This window comes from Eumetopias jubatus, unplaced genomic scaffold (assembly GCF_037043125.1).
Source record: "Eumetopias jubatus isolate StellerSeaLion01/CBP00866 unplaced genomic scaffold, mEumJub1_p1.0 scaffold_13, whole genome shotgun sequence".
Taxonomy (NCBI): Eukaryota; Metazoa; Chordata; class Mammalia; order Carnivora; family Otariidae; genus Eumetopias; species Eumetopias jubatus.
The window spans coordinates 9,158,231-9,179,270 of NW_028274819.1; the positions used below are offsets into that span (position 1 = coordinate 9,158,231).

General features: G+C 45.6%; 2 protein-coding genes across 5 annotated transcripts; one reads left to right on the forward strand and one right to left on the reverse strand.

Moving 5' to 3' along the window:
• Positions 1–2,043: 2,043 nt before the first annotated feature.
• Positions 2,044–9,915, reverse strand: TTC9C (tetratricopeptide repeat domain 9C). Of its 3 annotated transcripts, none has more exons than XM_028117964.2 (4): positions 9,744–9,915; positions 8,895–9,187; positions 4,880–5,062; positions 2,044–2,662 (listed from the first exon to the last, which is right to left on the reverse strand). In XM_028117964.2, exons 2-4 carry the CDS (start codon positions 9,130–9,132, stop codon positions 2,568–2,570), a joined length of 516 nt encoding a protein of 171 aa, XP_027973765.1. In that variant the 5' UTR covers positions 9,133–9,187; positions 9,744–9,915; the 3' UTR covers positions 2,044–2,567. The 3 variants fall into 3 exon arrangements, with proteins under 3 accessions (XP_027973765.1, XP_027973763.1, XP_027973764.1); XM_028117962.2 differs by lacking the exon at positions 9,744–9,915 and adding an exon at positions 9,449–9,535; XM_028117963.2 differs by lacking the exon at positions 9,744–9,915 and adding an exon at positions 9,424–9,516.
• A 652-nt stretch (positions 9,916–10,567) lies between these two features.
• On the forward strand, positions 10,568–20,808 carry HNRNPUL2 (heterogeneous nuclear ribonucleoprotein U like 2). 2 transcript variants are annotated; one of them, XM_088017983.1, is made up of 14 exons: positions 10,568–11,419; positions 13,327–13,462; positions 13,732–13,808; positions 14,009–14,148; positions 14,673–14,763; positions 14,861–14,973; positions 15,395–15,658; positions 15,847–15,969; positions 16,369–16,497; positions 17,147–17,315; positions 18,821–19,021; positions 20,002–20,132; positions 20,388–20,495; positions 20,612–20,808. In XM_088017983.1, the coding sequence occupies exons 1-14, from the start codon at positions 10,879–10,881 to the stop codon at positions 20,690–20,692; spliced, it is 2,304 nt and encodes a 767-aa protein (XP_087874109.1). In that variant the 5' UTR covers positions 10,568–10,878; the 3' UTR covers positions 20,693–20,808. The 2 variants fall into 2 exon arrangements, with proteins under 2 accessions (XP_087874109.1, XP_027973761.2); XM_028117960.2 differs by having other exon boundaries at positions 10,569–11,419; positions 20,059–20,132.
• Positions 20,809–21,040: the final 232 nt, after the last annotated feature.

Genomic DNA, 21,040 nt, shown 5'->3' on the forward strand with positions numbered 1-21,040 from the left:
CAAAATTGTAAAGGTAGTGGGTATGAGTTCAGAAGACAATGACTAGTCTAAACTGTCCCTTATGTGCCCAAGTATGGACCTTCACATCCACAAAACTTTCTCTTCAATCAAATCCTGAAATTCTGCATGGAATCCATTAAGGACTGGTAAAGTGAGCTGCCTCCCCCTCCACGAACTTCTGTGTACAGAGATTTAGGTGCCCTCTGGCTGATTCCTTCAGGATGTGGGCTGGCTGGACCTCCTCTAGACCCACATCTGACTGCCTATCTTTGAAAAATTTCTTGTTCATTAACATCTCCATTAGAAGTTGGCCTTCAAAATAAAGACTGAAATGTAAGCCTGACTACTTTGTCTCTTAGCGGTGCTAATAAAAGGATTAGTGTAGTAAGTTTCTAAAATACGTTTTTAAATACCAGTTTTATTTTTTCCCTCATTGATGCAGAAGATAGCTTAGTGTGACATCATGTCTTTGGAAGGAAAAAAAAAAAAAGATCAGAAAGCAAAATTTGCCCAAAGCAAACATGCAACCATGACATAATTTTGCCAACAACCTAGGCTTAGAAACTTAAGCATCTTGGGAAAGGAGCAAAATATTCTGTTAGTTCTGTCCTTGGACTTACAAGGGAACTTTTTTGTTGTAAGTCCTGTTTTTTGTTTTTTTTTTAAGATTTTATTTATTTATTCATGAGAGACGGGGGGGTGGAGAGAGAGAGAGAGAGAGAGAGAAGCAGAGGGAGAAGCAGGCTCCCAAGGAGCAGGGAGCCCGATGCGGGACTCGATCCCAGGACCTCGGGATCATGACCTGAGCCGAAGGCAGATGCTTAACCATCTGAGCCACCCAGGCGCCCTGTTGTAAGTCCTGTTATTTAAGGGTATGGGGAGACACAAAGAGGAGCCTAGCTCTTTGGGGGGGGCATTACTGATGAAGGAAGAGGAATTCATGCATACTTGGCAAGACTAAGGGTTTTGGGGTTGTTGTTCTTTCTGTCCTTACATTGGCCGTGACACATGCTTACTACCTCCACTCATAAAGGTCGAGACAGTGCTACATGATCTCATTGACTCTGTAGAACTCAAACATTGTGGACATTATTCACAAGTAAACAGAATGACAAAGGAGCTCATGGTTGATGGAGCCTCCTATTGAGACATGACTGCATCAGATCTGCAGCCTGCACTGACAAAGCTTCTAGAAAGTTCCATGGGTGCTTCAGCACTAGGGAAGGAGAACCCTTCCTCATTATTTCCCTCCTCTGTAAGGAACTGAGCTCTTGCAAAATATAAGGTGACAAGGGAAGAATATATTTATGTTTTTATCCTGCTCTTTCACGGTACTGTTTCAAGACGACATGGCAATCTGTTTTTCTTTTCTTTTTTTTTAGAGAAATGAGCATACTATAGATATGCACCTATTAAAATTAAAATGTTTACTTGGGGTTTTTTTGTTTTTTGGTACAATGGTTGAAGAATTATTAAATATTTAAATGCTTGACTCAAGGTTTTAAGACAGAAGAGTTTAATGAAAAAATAAATAAGTATATGAATGCTTTGAGTATGAACAATAGGAGGAACTAGAAATTATCACCTGAAAAAATAGAAACCAGATACTTTTGTGCGGGGGACAAAGAATCTGAATGTACATGGAATATTAATAATAAGGAATTTATTTTTTTTTAAGATTTTATTTATTTGAGAGAGAGAGAATGAGAGAGAGAGCACGAGAGGGAAGAGGGTCAGAGGGAGAAGCAGACTCCCTGCTGAGCAGGGAGCCCGATGCGGGACTTGATCCCGGGACTCCAGGATCATGACCTGAGCCGAAGGCAGTCGCTTAACCAAATGAGCCACCCAGGTGCCCTATTTATTTATTTTAAAGATTTTATTTATGTATTTGACAGAGAGAGAGAAAGCCAGAGAGCACAAGTGGAGAGAATGGCAGAGGGAGAAGCAGGCCCCCCATGGAGCAGGGAGCCCGATGTGGGGCTCGATCCCAGGACCCCGGGATCATGACCCGAGCCGAAGGCAGATACCTAATGACTGAGCCACCCAGGCACCCCCAAAGTGGTTAATTTCAAATCTTTCCTTTTTAAGTCCTGTGGGTCCAATTTATAATTGTCTGTTTTCACACAAAAATATATTTCCCAGTTTGTGGCCTGTGTGACTTTGGCTTTGGTTATCTGAGGAAACAGAAAAAACTCTTTTGTCATTCTTTCATCCTTTACTAGCCTTCTCCTCTGTATATGGATACATATAACATCTACCATTAAAATCTATCCCATAGACAGGATTAATTGCACCTATAGCTGATTGTATTTCTCAAGGCAAATATCCCCAAGAATATCATGTATGGAAAGCTATACAAATACGTAGATGGACAGACCAAAAAACAAAAACAAAACAACCAAAAGACAGAGACTGCATAAGTGCCAAAGAGTTTGTGCAGGGCTAGAAGCAAAACAGAAATCCACCTGGGTCAGAGGTATGGGGTTAATTTCTCTTGCTGAGGCTCAGGCTTTCCCCCTCTGGTCTTTAACTTTCAAGTTCAAGTGGAGGAGCATCTTTCTTCTTTGTTAACCAAACATGCCCAGGTAGAGCTGTCTCTCTTTCTGATGGTAGCTACTGAGTTCCGACTGTGTTAGCTGGAGGTACCGCCGGACATTGGCATCTTAGAATAGGGCAAAGAAAGCAATTAGAGACTGTTAGAACATGATCACACCTTGAGGGAGGAAAGGATTGTTCACACAGTTCCTCTTTTTTTTTTTTCAACTTTTTCTACTTTTATAGAGTCAGATACTTCCTTTTTAGCCATGGCCAAAATTAATAAACAAGCCCTTTAAAATGTTCAAAGCAAACATATTGGTTATAAATACTTAGGGAAAATACCAAGTTACTGTTACTGGCTTCTGCAAGCTAGCATTTTTACCCTCACTTTACGGATGAGGTTACTTTACAAAAATAGGTCAGAGATGACCCCAAATGACATTCTGAATAAATGATATAAACCAGCACTATTATTTCAAATCAAGATTCCAGTCTTTCAAAGGACTTACTATAGAAAGTAGGTTTGAGGAAGACCGGATTTCTGAATCTGGAATCATTTGGGTTTACTTAGTGCTGTGCTGGAACAAATTTTTTTTTTTTTTTTTTTTGGAGAGGTGTATGTGTTTAAGTATCAGAATAAACATATTCTCTGGGACAATAAGTTTGTTCCGATCTACAAAGTATGCAGAGTATTTTTTTACTCTCTAGAGCCCAGGAATCTTCCTGTGAAGAAACACACATAAAAGTGGGTGTAGGACTTCAGCTGCTAATTTAGCCCTTCTTCAATGAGGCTTCTTCTCTACCTTTAGTTGTGGAGTTTGTTCTGCCAGTCTTCAGGTTGATTTCTGGGGTATTTAGGATGATTTGATAGGTACCTAGTTGTATTTGTGGGAAAAGGGGAGCCTAGGGTCTCCCTACTCTGCTGCCATCTCCCCCCTCCACATACTTCTGTTTTTAAAAATCTAAGATCTGAATATATCTTTGCAATAGTAAATCTCATTCATTAATACCACTGTGAATTTTTTAAAAATCTCTGTACAATCAGGGCTGGCTGGTTGTTAATCTGATAATGAAAAAGAGTTTCAAGAAATAAAAGAGTTCGGGGCGCCTGGGTGGCTCAGTCGTTGGGCTCTGCCTTCAGCTTGGGTCATGATCCCGGGGTCCTGGGATCGAGCCCCGCATCGGGCTCCTTGCTCGGTGGGAAGCCTGCTTCTCCCTCTCCCACTCTCCCTGCTTGTGTTCCTTCTCTGTGTCTCTCTCTGTCAAATAAATAAATAAAATCTTAAAAAAAAATAAAAAATAAAAAAATAAAAGAGCTCAAGATAATGAAAAAGAGTTTCAAGAAATAAATAACTGTTGTCACATCTAGAGAGACTCTAAAGATACCATACGTGAAAAAAAAAAATAAATAAAGATACCATACGTGGCTGGCAGTTCATCTATGTACTTGAAGGTAAGAAACACGAACAAATGCCTCATGTTTTAGGTCTTTATTAATTCACACTGGCTTTCCCATTCATTTATTCTATTATTATATCTTATATTTAGATTTTAAGTAATCTCTACACCCAATGTGGGGCTCGAACTTACAACCCCAAGATCAAGAGTCACACGCTCTACCAACTGAGCCAGCCAGGCGCCCCCCCGCCCCCATTCATTTAGAGAGTTTTTGCTGCATTGTTATGTTTGGGGACCCTGTGCTTCTAGCATCTCATAGCTCTAAGCCAGAATGCAAAATGGCGACAATTTTCAGCGCCAAACCACCAACACAGGAACGAGTCTATAATCCACTTCACAATATCCTTGCCTTGGAAACAAAGAACCAAGTCTCAAATTCTCTCTCAGTAGGCCTGCCCTTTTTCTAGGTCATACCTAGGCCTAGCCGAACTAAAGGATAAAATGACAGCTCAAGCAAAGGCCAGACCCAGTGGGGGAGTTGCCAGAAATGAGGATCATCAAGTATATTCACTGGAATCTAGATCCCATTTCAGTTACAGTCTCGAACCTGAAACTTGAAAAACAATGCTTTAAAATCTCTCTCACTGGGGGGGGGATGGAGGGGAGATTATATATATGCCTGTTGAAGCATAACTACTTTTGGAGGGTATACAATACTGCTTTCCTGTGGAGGCAAGAATACAAGGAGAGAAGGCGGCCAGTTTGTCAAATACCTCTTTATACTTTTTGAATTTTGAACTCTGTGAATGTATTATTGTCTATTCAAAACATTCAATAAATCAAAAAAGTAAAATAAAATACTCCCCCCCCGCCCCCCTGACAGAAACCACCCCTGCAGGACAATTTTATTTGTTCTTACCACTTCCATCCCCTTCTCTCTCACCTTTTGGCTGCCTACTGACAGCAGCCAGGAGGTAGTGCTGAGCCTGGTCATAGTCCTGCAGATGGAAAAAGGCCACTCCAGCCCGATACAAGGCCTTGGCATTATCAGGTTGTCGTTCCAGGACTTTCTGACTGTATTCTTTCACTCGTTCATAGTTCACTGGCTCCATCTGAAGAAGACAGGCTAATAGGCCAAATGAAAGGAAAGACAGAAGAGGGAGGAGGGGCTTATTACACTTAGTTCCACTGGCCAATTGGAGGCAGCACCAGAGGACAATACCGACAGTATTCACTCATCTAATGCATCTAACTGTCTACCATGTGTCAGACATTCTTCTAGGCACTGGGGCTGTAACAGCGAACAGAAGCTTTATGTACCTTATAAGTGAGTTTAATAGCTACCAAATGCTTACTATGTGCCTAGTGCTGGGTTAAGTCCAGCTATAAAACTGATAGGAACATACATTAAAGTGTATTTAAAATTCTTCATTGTTTCTCTTCTACACCAGGCTCTCCATCTTGAACCCCCATTTAACCACAATTATTGTACTGCAGTTTTAAAATAAAATATTTTATTTATTTGAAAGAGAGAGGGGCGCCTGGGTGGCTCAGTTGGTTAAGCATCTGCCTTCGGCTCAGGTCACGATCCTGGGGTCCTGGGATCGAGCCCCACATCAGTCTCCCTGCTCTGCCAGGGGCCTGCTTCTCCCTCTCCCTCTGCCTCTGCCGCTCCCCGTTTGTGCCCTCCTGCTCTCTATCAAAGAAAGAAAGACACAGAGAGAGCACGCACACGTACAGGAACAGGAAGGTGGGCAGAGGGAGAGGGAGTCAGCATACTCTCCGCTGAGCAGGGAGCCCGAAGGAGGGCTCAATCCCAGGACCCTGTGATCATGACCTGAGCCAAAGTCAGAGGCTTAACCAACTGAGCCACGCAGGTGCCCCTGTACTGCAGCTTTATAAACAACGGTTGCCATCAACTGTGTGAGAAAATAGCAAGCACTGTGGTTGATAAAACATTATCTCGTTTAGGGACGCCTGAGTGGCTCAGTGGGTTAAGCGCCTGCCTTCGGCTCAGGTGATGATCCCAGGGTCCTGCAATTGAGCCCCTTGTCAGGCTCCCTCCTCAGCGGGGAGTCTGCTTCTCCCTCTGCCTGCCTTTCTCTATCCCTCTCACCCTCTCTAATAAATAAAATCTTTAAAAAAACAAACAAAACATAATCTCGTTTAATCTTCTCATCCACTCTATGAAATTGGTGTTACTTTCTCCATGTATTGGACAAAGAAATCAAGGCTCAGAGAGATAAAATAACTTGTCCAAGATCCCACAGCTTCTAGGTGGAATATGAAATTTGAACCAAGGACTCTCTAATTCCCAAACCATCATTCTTGATAATATATTACTTCACTATTACCTTGGATTATATAAGGGGACTTCGAAATACAAATCTGTTTAGGAGGCGATGTTCAGCCTTTCTATAATTAAGAAGGGAAATGTGCTCCCTATTTCATGACTGTAGGAATTAAACATAGTATTATTTAATCATGGTGCTGAGAAGAAAGGAGAATCAGGGCTTCTGAGGACATTAAAGGGCCCAGGCTTACATCTGCATCCCTTCTACAATATCCCCACCAAGTGGTCATATGGCTTATACTTAACTAATCCATCACTGTAGCTTCATTCATTATTTGATAACTGGTTATGCAGCACTGACCATATGTTAGGCAGAGCCAGGAGCAGCAGGGAAGAGGAACCAGACAGACATCTTGATGAGTAAACACCACTTGCATCCTAGCCCCCAAGTAGGAGGAGGACACAATAAACAAATGAATTTTTAGAAGTGTTTTGGTTTTTTTTAAAAGATTTTATTTATTTGAGAGAGAATGAGAGATAGAGAGCACGAGAGGGAAGAGGGTCAGAGGGAGAAGCAGACTCCCTGCTGAGCAGGGAGCCCAATGTGGGACTCGATCCCGGGACTCCAGGATCATGACCTGAGCTGAAGGCAGTCGCCCAACCAACTGAACCACCCAGGCGCCCTGAATTTTTAGAAGTGTTTTGAGGAAAACAGAACTATGCTAGGAATAGAGTGAATGGGGTCGGAGTGATGCTTGATTATACAAGGCCTCTCGAAGAAAGTAACTTTTGAACCAAGATCTGAATGACCAGGGTCACTCAAGGGATAGGGCATTCTAGCCGAGAGAAGAAGAAATCCTACAAAGCTAGAAGGTAGAAATAAATGTGCTTTGCAAATTCAGTGTATGGAGGAGCCAGACCATGTCAAGCCCTACAGGTGAGCGTCAGAGTTTGGGTTTTTTCCTAAGTGTAATGAGATACCACTGGAGGATTTTCGGCAGTGACACGATCTCATTTCCTTATCTGCAAAATGGGAATAATCACAAGTAGCTAGCAGAATTTTTATGAAGATGAGAAATATTGTAAATAAACTGGCCCATATGTTACAGGCATTCAATGAGTGAAAATGGTTAATTGAGTAAGTCTTTATGGAGCATCTCCCAAGCACCTCCAAGCAGAGGCTCTATGGATGGCTAAGCCATAGTCTTTGCCATCAGGTCCACCTACAAAGTGAAGATATTGGCTGGCCACTCTCTTGTGGCACTCACTGTCCCCATTCTCTGTTTTATTCCTTTCCCCAGCACTTAACATCATCTCATACATTATGGATGTTACCTTTGTTAATTGTCCATCTCCTTATTTGAATATATGTTCCATGAGAGCAGCTCTTTTTATCTGTCTCATTATCCTCCCATATCCTCAGTACCAAATAAATGTTGAATTGAACGACTTGAAATATTAGCTACTATAATTACTATTATCGGTATTTGAGTCTAAGAGTAGTGCTGGACACACACTATAACAAAGCTAGATTTTCACCAAATCATAGGTGAAAACTACTGTAGTAAAAAAAATCACTTTTAAACAACCATCACGAAGTATAAAAACCAATCCTAATAATTTCCATGGCCTCAGCTGGGACCATTTAGAATGCTTTAATATATTTCAAAATAATTTCATTAGCCTCTATGATTATTTTGTCCGCCACAGAACAGACCTAAGAAGTCTACTTTCTTTTCAGATTAATCTTAGTGATACTAACTCTGGCATTTGTCTCTTCATCCAAGGCCATATGGAGATGGATGACACTAGTTATCCAGGAGCTGATTTTTTTTTTTAAAGATTCAGAGAGAGTGAGTGAGCACATAAGTAGGTAAAGGGAGAGGGAGAAGCAGGCTCCCCACTGAGCAGAGAGAGCCCAACGCAGGGCTCGATCCCAGGACCCCGGGGGATCACAACCTGAGCCGAAGGCAGATGCCCAATCGACTGAGCCACCCAGGTGACCCGCTGATTTTTTAAAAAGATTTTATCTATTTATTTATTTGAGAGAGAGAATGAGTGATGGGAGGGACAGAAGGAGAAGCAGACTTCCAGCTGAGCAGAGTCGGGACTCCAGCTCGATCCCAGGCCCCTGGGATCAAGACCTGAGCTGAAGGCAGATGCTTAACAGACTGAGCCACCCAGGCGCCCCTAAGAGCTGACTTAAAGGAAGGAGGAAAAAGGGGAAAAGTTGTCCAGAACATCTAATAATGACTGACACCACCAGCTAAAGCAAGTGCCTTCTTTCCTATATTTTACATATTAAAGAAACAATGCCGTAAACGTAAGTTCAGTGTTTTCTCCAGAGCGTGCAAAATTCCCTAATTCTATCAGGATCACCTGGGAATTTGTTAGAAACACAAATTGGTAGTTCTCCCCACTCCACAACTCAGACCTACTAAATTGGAATCTCTTGAGGGTGGGGCTCAGTTAACAAACTCTCCAGGTGAAGTTTGAGAAACACGGCCCTGTAGAAACTCATTTAGAACCCTAGAGACTGGAAATACATTTCAATTCATGGCATAATAATTACATGGCAGAAGAGCACGCCCGTGTTTTTCCCAATGTTCACAGATTTCCACGTGCCTGCCTTGAGACTCTACCCGCCCCTCAGCCCTGTTCTTACCAGCTAGATTGTTGTAGCAGTCTGTCTGGGTGGTGTGCAGTATGTTCTCCTGTTCAGGTGTGAGGGCCGGGCCCTGGGGTCCTAGATTAGGTATCGGGGAGGGCAGACTTGGATCCAGACCCCGCAGCTGAAGCAGAGCTCGATGGTACCCACTTACAGCATCTCGGTACTTCCCTTCTCGGTAACGCTGGTTCCCTTTCTCCTTGTACAGCTGAGCCTCCTTCAGGCGCTTCTCCATAACTCTGCCGCCCAGAGCTCTTGTGGAATTGGGAAGTGAAAGAGCAACTGAAGGTCTGGAGATAGGAGCAAAATAATTGATTTAGGTAGCCGATTTAGGAATGCAGGAAATTACCCTTCTCCAGGACGCCCCCCAGGGAATGAGTTTTGCTTGTTTCTTCTACAGCCCCTTCCTCTCTTCTCTGCAGTATTTTTCAATCTCTAGAAGTAGAGGACTAATCAGGGAGAGGATGTGGGAATAGTAAAGCCAGAGATTAAGTGATTTCTTAAAGAGACTGCGGGGTGAACAGACCCTCGCTAAAAATCAAAGGCCGTACTAAGGAACTGTAGCAGGCGTGGGAATGCCGGCGGATTTTGCTTCCTCCTTTCTTTTGGACACACCTCCCTGACCCGGAAGTGGAAGGGAATAGGCGGGGACAACCGCTAATAGAGGTCTACCGCGCTTGCCTCCACCCTTGCTCTTTATTTGCACGTATTCAACAAGCATTTGTTTATGTCTGTGTCAGAAGCTGGGAACCGAGCTGAATGCGTTCCGTGCACCCAAACCACAGGCATAAACTGACACGGCAGCAGAGCAGCTCAGCTGCAAGTCCATCAAGCCCCACGACCAACCGCTCGCCCTCTGCAAATGCCCAAGCACGGAAGTCTCCTCGTCGGCTTCGGTTTACGGGCGGAAGCACCTAGAGCACCGACGCCAGAGTCCCGACAGTTTGGGGTCTAAAGGGTCGAGCGCATTGCGCCACGGCGCCCAATCAAAGGCGGCCTCGAAAAAGTAATCCCGCAGAAACGACCCCGCCTCTCCAGCCCCTCTGCAGATCAACCCGGAAAAAAAAACTCCCGGCAGCTTCGCCAATTGGAAGAATCCGGACGATCACGCATGACCAATCAGAATTGCAGCTGTCGATTCAAGTTGGCCAATAAGAAAGCTAAAAGGGGAAGTCCGGCCGTCTGTTGCTGGGTAGAGAAGTTGAAGGATTGCGAGAAGAGGGCCCGGGGGTCACTGTATATTCCTTGGTTTGGGGAAGCACTTTGCGTACTAAGCAGAAGGACAATCGCTAGTAGGCTTTCAAGGTGCAACAGCTTCCCTCCTGGCTTTTTTTTTTTTTTCCCTCTCAAGAAGCTGCTGCACATATAGGTAGTAGAGAAGAAAGACTAGCAAGCAAGCCCTAAAACGACAGCGCTATCGGAAGCCAGACGGGAGTAAGGGTGGTGACGGGGTGGGAGGGGCGTGTGGGAAGAGAGTTCCCGGCGGCTGCGCAGAGCCCGCGGCTGGAAGTACGGGAAGGCGGGCGCGCACACCCCTCCGTGCTACGAGGCACTTGAACCGTAGCCAGTCTTCCCCGTCTCCGGCTCCGGTGCGGCTGCGCGGTGAAACTACTGGCGGCGATTGGCCCAGGGGTGAGAGGGGGCGGGAGGTAAGGGGAGGGAAGTGCGTCGTCCTCGGCGCGCGCCCGCCCGCCCGCGACAGGGGAACCGAGGGGGCTGTAAGGGAAGCAATTCCCCGCTGCGTTGTTTTGGGCTCCGTGAGGCGAAAGGGGGAGGGGAGCAGAAGGGAGAAACAAACACTACGTAGCGGAGGCTGCGCGCGGCCTTCGCTGCCTGCGTGCGTACGTGCGTGCGCTCGCTCGCGCGGGCTCAGTGCTGGCGCGTGAGGCGGAGGCGGGCGGCGGCGGCGGCGCCTGCGCGGTCGGGCTCGGTCGACGGTTCGCAGGGGAGGAGGCGGCGGGAGGCGGAGGAGGCGGCGGCGATGGAGGTGAAGCGGCTGAAAGTGACCGAGCTGCGGTCGGAGCTGCAGCGGCGGGGCCTGGACTCGCGCGGCCTAAAGGTGGATCTGGCGCAGCGGCTGCAGGAGGCGCTGGACGCCGAGATGCTCGAGGACGAGGCCGGCGGTGGCGGGGCCGGGCCCGGCGGGGCCTGCAAGGCGGAGCCTCGGCCTGTGGCCGCGTCGGGCGGTGGCCCGGGCGGGGACGAGGACGACGACGAAGAAGAGGAGGAGGAGGACGAGGAGGCGCTGCTGGAGGACGAGGACGAAGAGCCACCCCCTGCCCAGGCCTCGGGCCAGGCCGCGCAGCCGCCGCCGGAGCCCCCGGAGGCGGCAGCCATGGAGGCCGCGGCCGAGCCTGATGCCTCCGAGAAGCCGGCGGAGGAGGCCACGGCCGGGTCAGGTGGGGTAAATGGTGGCGAAGAGCAGGGCACCGGCAAGGGGGAGGAAGACGAGCCGGAGGAGCGGAGCGGGGACGAGACGCCGGGATCCGAGGCGCCGGGTGACAAGGCCGCAGAGGAACAGGGTGAGGAGCTGGCAGCGGAGCCGGGCTCCAAACTGCCCCCGACCCAGCACCCAGCCGTGCACCGCGGGGTCCGAATCCTTGTTCTCACTTGCCCGAAAGCGCAAGATTCCCGTCGCCTTTTGGTGGGACTCCCCAGGGGAGGTGGTTTTCATTCTCTACCCACCTTTCTGGGGGGTTTGGCTGCCTCTGGTGGCCCCGCTCTCTGCAGGAGGGAGGTTCCTGCCTAACTCGGTTCCTTGGTGGTAGTGGATGGAAGTGAGCGATTTTGCATGCAAACTGCTTGTGAGCTACCTGTGGAGCAGCCTCCCGCGGTTCTGGTTATCTTTTCCTAAAGCGGGAATGCGCTGAGAAATTGGCGATTACACCGACAGCCAGACCGGACTATTGGAGGTTTTGGCCTTCGGGTTACCTGACTATTGACATTTCCGCCTTAAAAATATTAAGCAATAAGCTAAGTTCGCCAAAGTTCGCTCCATCCATTGGCTGGAGCTTGAGCCACACAGTGAGTCTGGAAATCTAACCTTGCTCCTGCTTTAGCAGCCTGTGGTGTGTGAGGGTGTGGAGTTTAATAGTTAACTAGTGAAGAGAAGGTCTTGATCTAGTGCATTTAGAACCAGCCAACCTCTTGGTTTTATCTTGCCTGAATTCTTATGATTAAATTTTAATCTTCCCACTGGGTCCGTGGATGGGCAAATTTGTGGATTTGCTGTACATTTGGTCAGCCTTTTACATTTTAGATCCCTGACTTCCTGAATTGAAATGATTGAGGTGTTACTGGCTCCATTTGAGTAACCTCGGAAGAGAATGTGTAGAATCGCCCTGGGGAGTTAGTGACCTTTCTTCTTTTTGAAGTGGTAGGATGGTTAGAACTGATCCATACCTGTCTGTCAGAGTAGGCAAGAAAACTGGAGCTGCTTCCAAGTCTTACTATGAAGTGGGTTGCCTTAGTTTTTATAACAGATTTTTTTTAAGCTGCTATTAGTAATCATGGTATAATTGGAACCCATTCTAAGTCAGTCACATGCAACTTACAGATTGTTTGTTCTGTGTCCTCCAACAAAAATCCCATTACATAACCTTTGACTTAACGTGTATCCGAAATAGCAGATAAAAAAGATTGAGAGATAAAGGACTGCTTTAAAGAAATTACTATGAAAAATCTCCGTGTTGCAAACTAACAAAGCCTAAGGAATAATTCCAATTGTTTCCCCTCTTGCAGAGAATGTTGCTAAATATATGACAACACTTTTCTGCCCCAAATTACGTGCAGTAAAGATGCAGTATTATTTATGGGTCACTTGTGATTTAATGGTTTGCTCTTGGCGACTTTCAGTAAAAACCTATGATAAAAATATAGTTGTGTATACATACCTGAGTCTGTTTGCTGTATAAGTAAAAGCTGTGAATGGCTGTGCATCCTAAGCTAGAAAGACAAACTCTTTAAAATGCACACACACATACTGAGGCGTCTGTATCGTGAAGCTGTGGAACGGTGTTGGGAAATGTGTATTAAGTGTCCAGCTTACATCCAAATCTGACAAGAATCAAAATTAAATCTATGAAGTGTTTTAAAGACTTAGGGGATTTTCAAAGATGTCATATTGGTGGGAAAATCTGCAAGTTTGACCTGATTTAAGCAGGTAAATTTAGAATGTAAAAATTGTCCAGTTTTTATCTACTGCTTGACTGTAATTAGCCCATAATGTCCATCCTTTCTTTTTTCTAAAATAAAATACCAGCCAATGACAGGAAGATGGTCTTTAGAAATGAAACGTTCTGTGGCTGCAGTAGGAATAATCTGGCTGTTCTGATTAGACACTCAGCTCCCCCTTTAGTTGCTATTGGTTCTGAGGTTATTCTACATTCCAAAATGAAAACCGCTGATTTTCTTTCCCTCCTTTTTGTAGGAGATGACCAAGATAGTGAAAAGTCAAAACCAGCAGGCTCAGATGGTGAGCGGCGGGGGGTAAAGAGACAGCGGGATGAGAAGGATGAACATGGCCGAGCTTACTATGAATTCCGAGAGGAGGCTTACCACAGCCGGTGAGGGAAACAGTCCCTTTCATTGAAAGGAGTGTCTGCTCTGATTTTGGTATACCTGATGTTGATTGGAGAGTTTGGAAAGAGGGGTGGATTGAAAATGGAATAGGTTTTTATAGGCATAAGTTTTAGATCGAATCTTCTCATTTGCTGAAAGAAGCTGTCTGCTCGAGTTTTATACTCACTGATCGTTTAAAACATTTTACAGACACAGACACCCCTCAAAGAAGAGGGCTTTGGATACACTATTCGCTTTTCTCTCACACCTACAGCTCAAAGTCTCCACCACCCCCTGAAGAAGAGGCAAAAGATGAGGAGGAGGATCAGACTCTCGTGAACCTGGACACATGTATGTATAAGGCAGATAGGTTGGGGTTTTCAGCCAGTCACACATGATTTGGAATATTAAAATTCCATGGCCTGCAATTTTTTAAGAGATTTAGCACCCGGAGACTTTGTATCCGTTCTTGATAACTAGGTATATTTGTATTCTGTTGGTGGCTTTCAAGTGTTGAGCTTTGGAATAAACAGATTGCTTCTTTCTAACAGATACCTCGGATCTCCATTTTCAAGTGAGCAAAGACCGCTATGGAGGGCAGCCACTTTTCTCAGAGAAGTTCCCCACCCTTTGGTCTGGGGCAAGGAGTACTTACGGCGTGACAAAGGGGAAAGTCTGTTTTGAGGCCAAGGTAGTATATGCAGCTCATTAAGACCATTCATTTATTAAATTACTCATTATTAAACTGTGTTTTGGGTTCCTGCCCACCAGTATTTTATTAATGCAGTAAAAGGCACCATGTTTTAATGGTAACCTTAGCTCCAGTAACCAAGAAATTGACCCCTATGGCTTTGGTTTAAGTTCACTGACAGCTGTTCTTTTTTTTTTTTTTTTTTAAGATTTTATTTATTTATTTGACAGAGAGAGAGTTAGCAAGAGCAGGAACACAAGCGGGGTGAGTGGGAGAGGGAGAGGCAGGCTTCCCGCCGAGCAGGGAGCCCAATGCAGGGCTCGATCCCGGGACCCTGGGGTCATGACCTGAGCCAAAGGCAGACGCTTAATGGCTGAGCCACCCAGGCGCCCCTGACAACTGTTATTCTGATGTTGAGTTGTGATAGTTGTTTTCAGTTTATATGCAAGTCTTGTCTTTCTAACTCAAGAGTTTGCTCCTGAGTTGGTTAGAGTATCTGAGAGTTCCTTTTCTGACCTGGCCAGGTAACCCAGAATCTCCCAATGAAAGAAGGCTGCACAGAGGTTTCTCTCCTTCGAGTTGGATGGTCTGTTGATTTTTCCCATCCACAGCTTGGTAATGTTATTTTTAACTTAATCGTTTGTGTTTGCTGCTATATTGCTTACTCCATGGGAAGTTTGGGTGTAGGTAACTAATTTGTTCACCGTTCTAGGTGAGGATGAATTCTCTTATGGTTTCGATGGACGAGGACTCAAGGCAGAGAATGGGCAGTTTGAAGAATTTGGCCAGACTTTTGGGGAGAATGATGTCATTGGCTGCTTTGCTGTAAGTGCTCCTAAGAGTTGTGGATTCAGAGCAAGGAGTGGATAGAGGGCATTGGAATTCAATTTGCTTCCCTTTTTTTTTCCCCCCCAAGTAGGCTCCATGCTAGGCGGGAGCCTACTTCCTTTGCTGTGTTGTCAAATTTCTGAAAGCAGGTAAAGTCTGGAATATATCAGTGAGTTCAGTGTGGGGCTTGAACTCATGACGGAGATCAAGACCTGAGCTGAGATCAAGAGTTGGACACTCAGCCCACTCAGCCACCCAGGCACCCCTCAGTTTGCTTCCTGTCAGCTCCTGTCTTTTGTGCATTTGATGCGTTGTTTGCTTAATTGTGTTCAGCAGTCTGAGTTTAAAAAATTAAATTGTAAGATTTAATGTCTCGAATCCTGTAAGTCATAAATGATCTTGTTTGTTGTCATTGTAGAATTTTGAGACTGAAGAAGTAGAACTTTCCTTTTCCAAGAACGGTGAAGACCTAGGTGTGGCGTTCCGGATCAACAAGGAATCCCTGGCAGAACGGGCCCTCCTACCCCATGTCCTCTGCAAAAATTGTGTTGTAGAATTAAACTTTGGTCAGAAGGAGGAGCCCTTCTTCCCACCACCAGAAGAGTTTGTGTTCATTCATGCTGTGCCTGTTGAGGAGCGTGTGCGCACTGCAGTCCCTCCCAAGACCAGAGAGGAGTGTGAGGTACGCCAAACAACATGCAGAAACTCCCTGGTACTTGTGCTTTGGAGTGGTTGGTCTTCAGGCTTTTCTTAAAGTTTCTTCTCAAAGCTTTACCGAACTGGGGCAGGTGATGATGTTCTTAAATAGGGCTTTGTAAACATGATCCTTCTCTAGTTTTCAGTGATATTCCTGGTTCTGTTTACTTACAGGTGATTCTGATGGTAGGACTGCCTGGATCTGGAAAGACCCAGTGGGCACTGAAATACGCAAAAGAAAACCCTGAGAAAAGATACAATGTCCTGGGAGCTGAGACTGTGCTCAATCAAATGAGGGTGAGTTGCTAGGGAAGGTTAGCCGTGGTATTTGCTCTGAGGGTTCCAAGAAATGCCTATAACCTTTTCCTGGTGGAGTTGGGTCTTTTAATTGTCTGAGAACAAGAGTCCCACAAATAGAGAAATGAATTCTCAGTATACGTTTAAAGTAGGTTTTTTTTCCTTTGCTAAGTGTTGTCAAATTGCTGAAAGCAGGTGAAATCTGGACTATATCCAGATCAAGACTGGAAATAACTTTTAGAAAATGGACAATGTATGTTCACAGCATTGAGGAATAGGAGTGAACTACTGTGATAGTTTTGGTGGCATTTAAAGAGGTGGATTTTACCGGTGACTCTTGGGTTTTAACTTGCTGCATAACTTCTTGTGTTTCTCTTCACTTACTCTCAAACTCATCAGATGAAGGGGCTTGAGGAGCCAGAGATGGATCCCAAAAGCAGAGACCTTTTAGTTCAGCAAGCCTCCCAGTGCCTTAGTAAGCTGGTCCAGATTGCTTCCCGGACAAAGAGGAATTTTATTCTTGATCAGGTATTGTTCAAACGTTGAAACAAACAAACAAACAACAACAACCTGAGAAACCTGGCTGGCTTAGTCAGTGGAACGTGCAACTCTTGATCTTGGGGTTGTGTGTTTGAGCTCCACGTTGAGTGTAGAGATTACTTAACGAAAGAAGGAAAGAAAGAAATCTAGCTTTACAGAAGGTCCAAAGATGAAGAATTATCTGATAAAATTGCTTACAGTCCCAAGGGGGTGCACATGTAGAGGGAGACTGAATTAATGATCAGAACCAAGTTACTAATTATGACCGCGTGGTATATTGTGGTCTTAATGTTTTTTGAACTCAGAGATGTCTTTTATCAGTGTTTTTACCAGAGAGTGTATGGACCCAGACTATAAAACACGTAATAGAGGTAATGGGAAGAGCTTGTTTGGATTTCTGGCTCCACCACTTACTAGGTTTATGACTTCAGAGAAGTCTTGGTCTCTGAGTCTCAATTTTTCTGATGTGCAAAACAGGATGATATCTGTTAGGTAGAATTTTAAGAATTAGAGAAAATTGTGTCTGTAAGATCCCTAATCTCTTGCTTCACTTGTAAAAGATGCTCAGTAAGTGTTTTGGTTACATATGAGCGGCAATTTTTATTCCTAAAACATCTGTTATCCTTCCTGTCCCTAGTGTAATGTGTACAACTCTGGCCAACGGCGGAAGCTGTTGCTGTTCAAGACTTTCTCTCGGAAAGTGGTGGTGGTTGTTCCTAATGAGGAAGATTGGAAGAAGAGGCTGGAGTTGAGGAAGGAAGTGGAGGGAGATGATGTGCCTGAGTCTATAATGCTGGAGATGAAAGGTGGGCTAACATGATACAAGTTAGGGACCCTGTCCTTGGTCCATCCACACCTTTCCAGGGCCTCTTAGCACCTCCTAGCATCTGGAGTGCTTCTCCACATCTAAAGAGTAAATCTGGGGGTGCTGGGCTGGCTCAGTCAGTAGAGCATGTGACTCTTGATCTCCCGTGTCATGAGTTCAAGCCCCACGTTGGGCATAGAGCTTACTTTAAAAAAAAAAAAAAGTGTAAATCTGAAGACTAAATTAATAGGTATGAGCACTTGTAGATGAATGAATGAGGAGGGTGACTGGAGAGGCAGTAATTCCTTGACTCATTTCAGAGAAAATAGAAAAAGGGAGGTAGTGATAGACCCCAGGGTGATTAAAACTCAAGGCAGAAGCTTTGCTGAGTCAGTTATTCATTTAGTAAAAGCTTCAAGGGTGTTTATTGTTTGTCCAGTACTATTCTAGGCATAGGGAATAGTCAGTGAAATGAAGCTTTGCCTTCGTTGAATTTATATTCTAGAGGGGGGAGATTATTACGGTTCAAATGAACCTCTGGTGTTTGGAGTGAACAATCTCATCAGTATACCTTGCTTTCTAGTATCACATTAGGACTGTGCTTTTGGTTTGATTTTTGGTATGTGCCCGAAATTTTTAATGCGATCCAAAGCCTTATAGCATCTCCATCTTGATTGATGGCACTTCCAGTTGTTCCCTTCAGAGTGTGATTTCCCCCCTTGCTGCCTTCACCTTCTGGCATTCTGCCTGTCTTATCAACTGCTGGCTCTGTGAGTTATGATAATGCCCAGGCCTGGGAGCCGATGACACATTTAAGAGCTGGAGTCTCCAAGTTAACTCAGAATGAACGCTGCCAGTTCATAACTGATATTCAGGCACTTGAAGGAGTTTAATTCAATTTTGTGAAGCTGAGGGCTAACTGGATTCATCTTAGAATCGAGAGAGCCCCATTGAGCTGACTTCCACTGAGACCCAGCCCTTGACCTTGATGTCTAGAGAGTCGGCTCATGTGCTGGCACATCGTGCGCAGGTAGTAAATGAGCTCCCTTGTACTCTTTTGTTTCCTGTTCCCCTCATCTAGATAAGTAAGTCCTTTTGGTTTGGGTCAGTTTCTCATGGAGTCTCTCTTAAAAGTGTATTTCTCAGCGTCTTATCTAATCAACACCACAAGTTTCTCAGTTATTTTTAGCCTCTGGCTACCTGCATCTGCCCTGATAAGAAACTTCAACCCAATTCACTGTTAATTTATTCTGGAACACTTGAGAACTTGTAAATGTACTTTGCAGATAGCCATTGGCCTGGGGCTGTTACAGTTTGGGGAAACACTTTTGGTAGGGAAAGTGCATTGTCCATTTAAATGTGAGTGGGTATGCACCCAGCACTTTAGCGTGCATTGGTAGATGAGGCTTATAAAATCCCATTTTTCCCATAGTGGGCTTTTCATGGGGAGCTCTTGCACATACGTGCCCTTTCCAGGTCTCACAAGCTTCTCTCTTCCTCTTACAGCCAACTTCTCTCTGCCTGAAAAATGCGACTACATGGATGAGGTGACATACGGGGAGCTGGAGAAGGAGGAAGCTCAGCCCATTGTCACTAAGTACAAGGAGGAGGCAAGGAAGCTGCTGCCCCCTTCCGAGAAGCGGACAAACCGCCGAAACAATCGAAACAAGCGCAACCGGCAGAACCGAAGCCGAGGCCAAGGCTACGGTGAGTCCTGGGGACCTGCCAGCCCCCACCCTCTGTGTGCTGTTGGTGCTGCGCACAGCGGGATCCCCAGCAGAGTCCGAGGACACCCAGTCAAGTCATAGGCAGTAAGGAAGTATCTTCTTTATGGAGCTCGTTCTTCCTATGTCCTGCACCCCCACCTTCTTATGCTTCACTTGATCTTAGCCAAATTTCCCATAATCCTTCCTTTTGCTTAAGGAATGCTTGTTTCCTTGAAAAGCGGTGCTTGACCTTCTCTTCTGTGTCGTTTTCATTTTTACATACGAGTGCCCCACTTTGTTTCCTACTCACTGTTGCAGTGTAGCCTAAGGATGTGTGCAATGAAATTGGGTTCTCAACTTAAGGTTTCTTGCTGCTTTGCCTGTTGGATCAACCCAGCTGTGTAGACCAGAGAGTGAATGCATTGTTATTCAGTAATTTTGGGGGGTTACAAAGTCAGGCTAATAGTAGAATTAATTCCCCTCCTGAATGTCTTGTTTGTCAGTGAACCCCACAGTGTGCATTCACTGCCCTTTAAAAATGTTGGTGTGTGTGTATAAGTGAACAAAATTCTCGAGTGCCTGCTGTGCGCTAGGCACTGGGAATACCAACTTCCTCCCGTAGACTACGAGCTTAGTATTTAGACTTTGATTTCATTGGTATAAAAGAATGCATCCAGGATATAGGATATCTGGGGTCCCTTCCAAGACTGAAGGTCCGTGTTTGTACGAATGGCAGTTTTTACTCCTGTTTCTAACTCTGCCATGTATCCTTTTGCCATCTTAGATGTTTTGCAGGAATTGGGGAGCTTCAAAAGCAAGGTGGCTTGGTTTTCTTGTGTCTCTATTCCTCTGCCCTCCCCCTTCAGACTCTTTAAAAAGCTCCTGGCTGGTGCTTTAATTGCCATTGTGTGAGCCTGACAGAAGCAGGCTTCCTATTCTCCCAGAATTGCCTTTGGCTCCGACTTTTTGATTTCCACCCAGATGTGGAGCCAGGACCCCACGCCAGCTGTCTGAGCGCGCTCTCCGTTTCTCTTCCAGTGGGCGGGCAGCGCCGAGGCTACGACAACCGGGCCTACGGGCAGCAGTACTGGGGGCAGTCTGGAAACAGAGGGGTGAGTGCAGCTCTCCTCCTGCTCCTCCCTCTGGGTTGTGATGGCCATTCCTATTGGCTTGGGGGAGCAGAGTGGTTTGGGCTGTTTTCTCAGGGCTTAGGGTTTTGCCCATTTAATGTGTTCCTCTGGAAGAATTTATTCTGGGAAGATTAAGCGTGTTGATAACACCAAGCTATGACGTGTGTCTCATTTAAAATGGGATAGGAGTGGATCATGATCCTGACAAGCCATAAATCTTCACTCCTCCTTTCCCAGGGTTACCGTAATTTCTACGATCGATACAGGGGGGACTATGATCGATTCTACGGGCGAGATTATGAGTACAACAGATACAGAGACTATTACAGACAGTACAATCGGGATGTGAGTATCTTCTGGGGAGAGAGAGTGGGGGTGGCAGGACTAGAGGAGCGAGTGTCATGCGTCTCCGTCCTTGGCCAGCTGTGGCTCTGAGTGACGGGGTTTCCCCTCTCTTCTAGTGGCAGAATTACTACTACCACCACCCCCAGGACAGAGACCGATACTACAGGAGCTACTACGGTTACCAAGGGTACCGGTGAAGCCCCTGCTGTTCTCGCCTGTCAGCCGTGAAGCTGAATCTCTAGGGGTGCCAGGCACCCCCCAAAACACAACCAAGGAAAACAGGGGCTGTTCGGGTGGGGCTGAGCTGCCGGGGAGGGGCGGTGGGGGGGGAGGGTGCGCAAGCGGGGGCAGGGGAGGGGGGAGGCGGAAACAACAAAACTGTACATTTTTTTTAAAAGTTTGTTGAAAAGAATATTGTCTTATTCTATAAAACATTTCAAACCTAGTTAGATATTTGTAATCAAAAAACATTTGCGCAGAAAGTGGCACTTAGGGCTGCCTGTCCTATATCCTGCGGTTGGACAGGAAAAGAACTGAAAATGTCA

Bases quoted from the DNA above. Each gene is read 5' to 3' on its own strand.
- HNRNPUL2 (XM_088017983.1), top strand. From the start codon at position 10,879: ATGGAGGTGAAGCGGCTGAAAGTGACCGAGCTGCGGTCGGAGCTGCAG. The intron at 15,659-15,846 runs GTACGCCAAACA...GTTTACTTACAG, and splicing joins AGACCAGAGAGGAGTGTGAG to GTGATTCTGATGGTAGGACT. The intron at 16,498-17,146 runs GTATTGTTCAAA...TCCTGTCCCTAG, and splicing joins GGAATTTTATTCTTGATCAG to TGTAATGTGTACAACTCTGG.
- TTC9C (XM_028117964.2), bottom strand. From the start codon at position 9,132: ATGGAGAAGCGCCTGAAGGAGGCTCAGCTGTACAAGGAGAAAGGGAAC. The intron at 5,063-8,894 runs GTAAGAACAGGG...TTGGCCTATTAG, and splicing joins CTGCTACAACAATCTAGCTG to CCTGTCTTCTTCAGATGGAG. The intron at 2,663-4,879 runs GTGAGAGAGAAG...CCCTATTCTAAG, and splicing joins TGTCAGTAGGCAGCCAAAAG to ATGCCAATGTCCGGCGGTAC.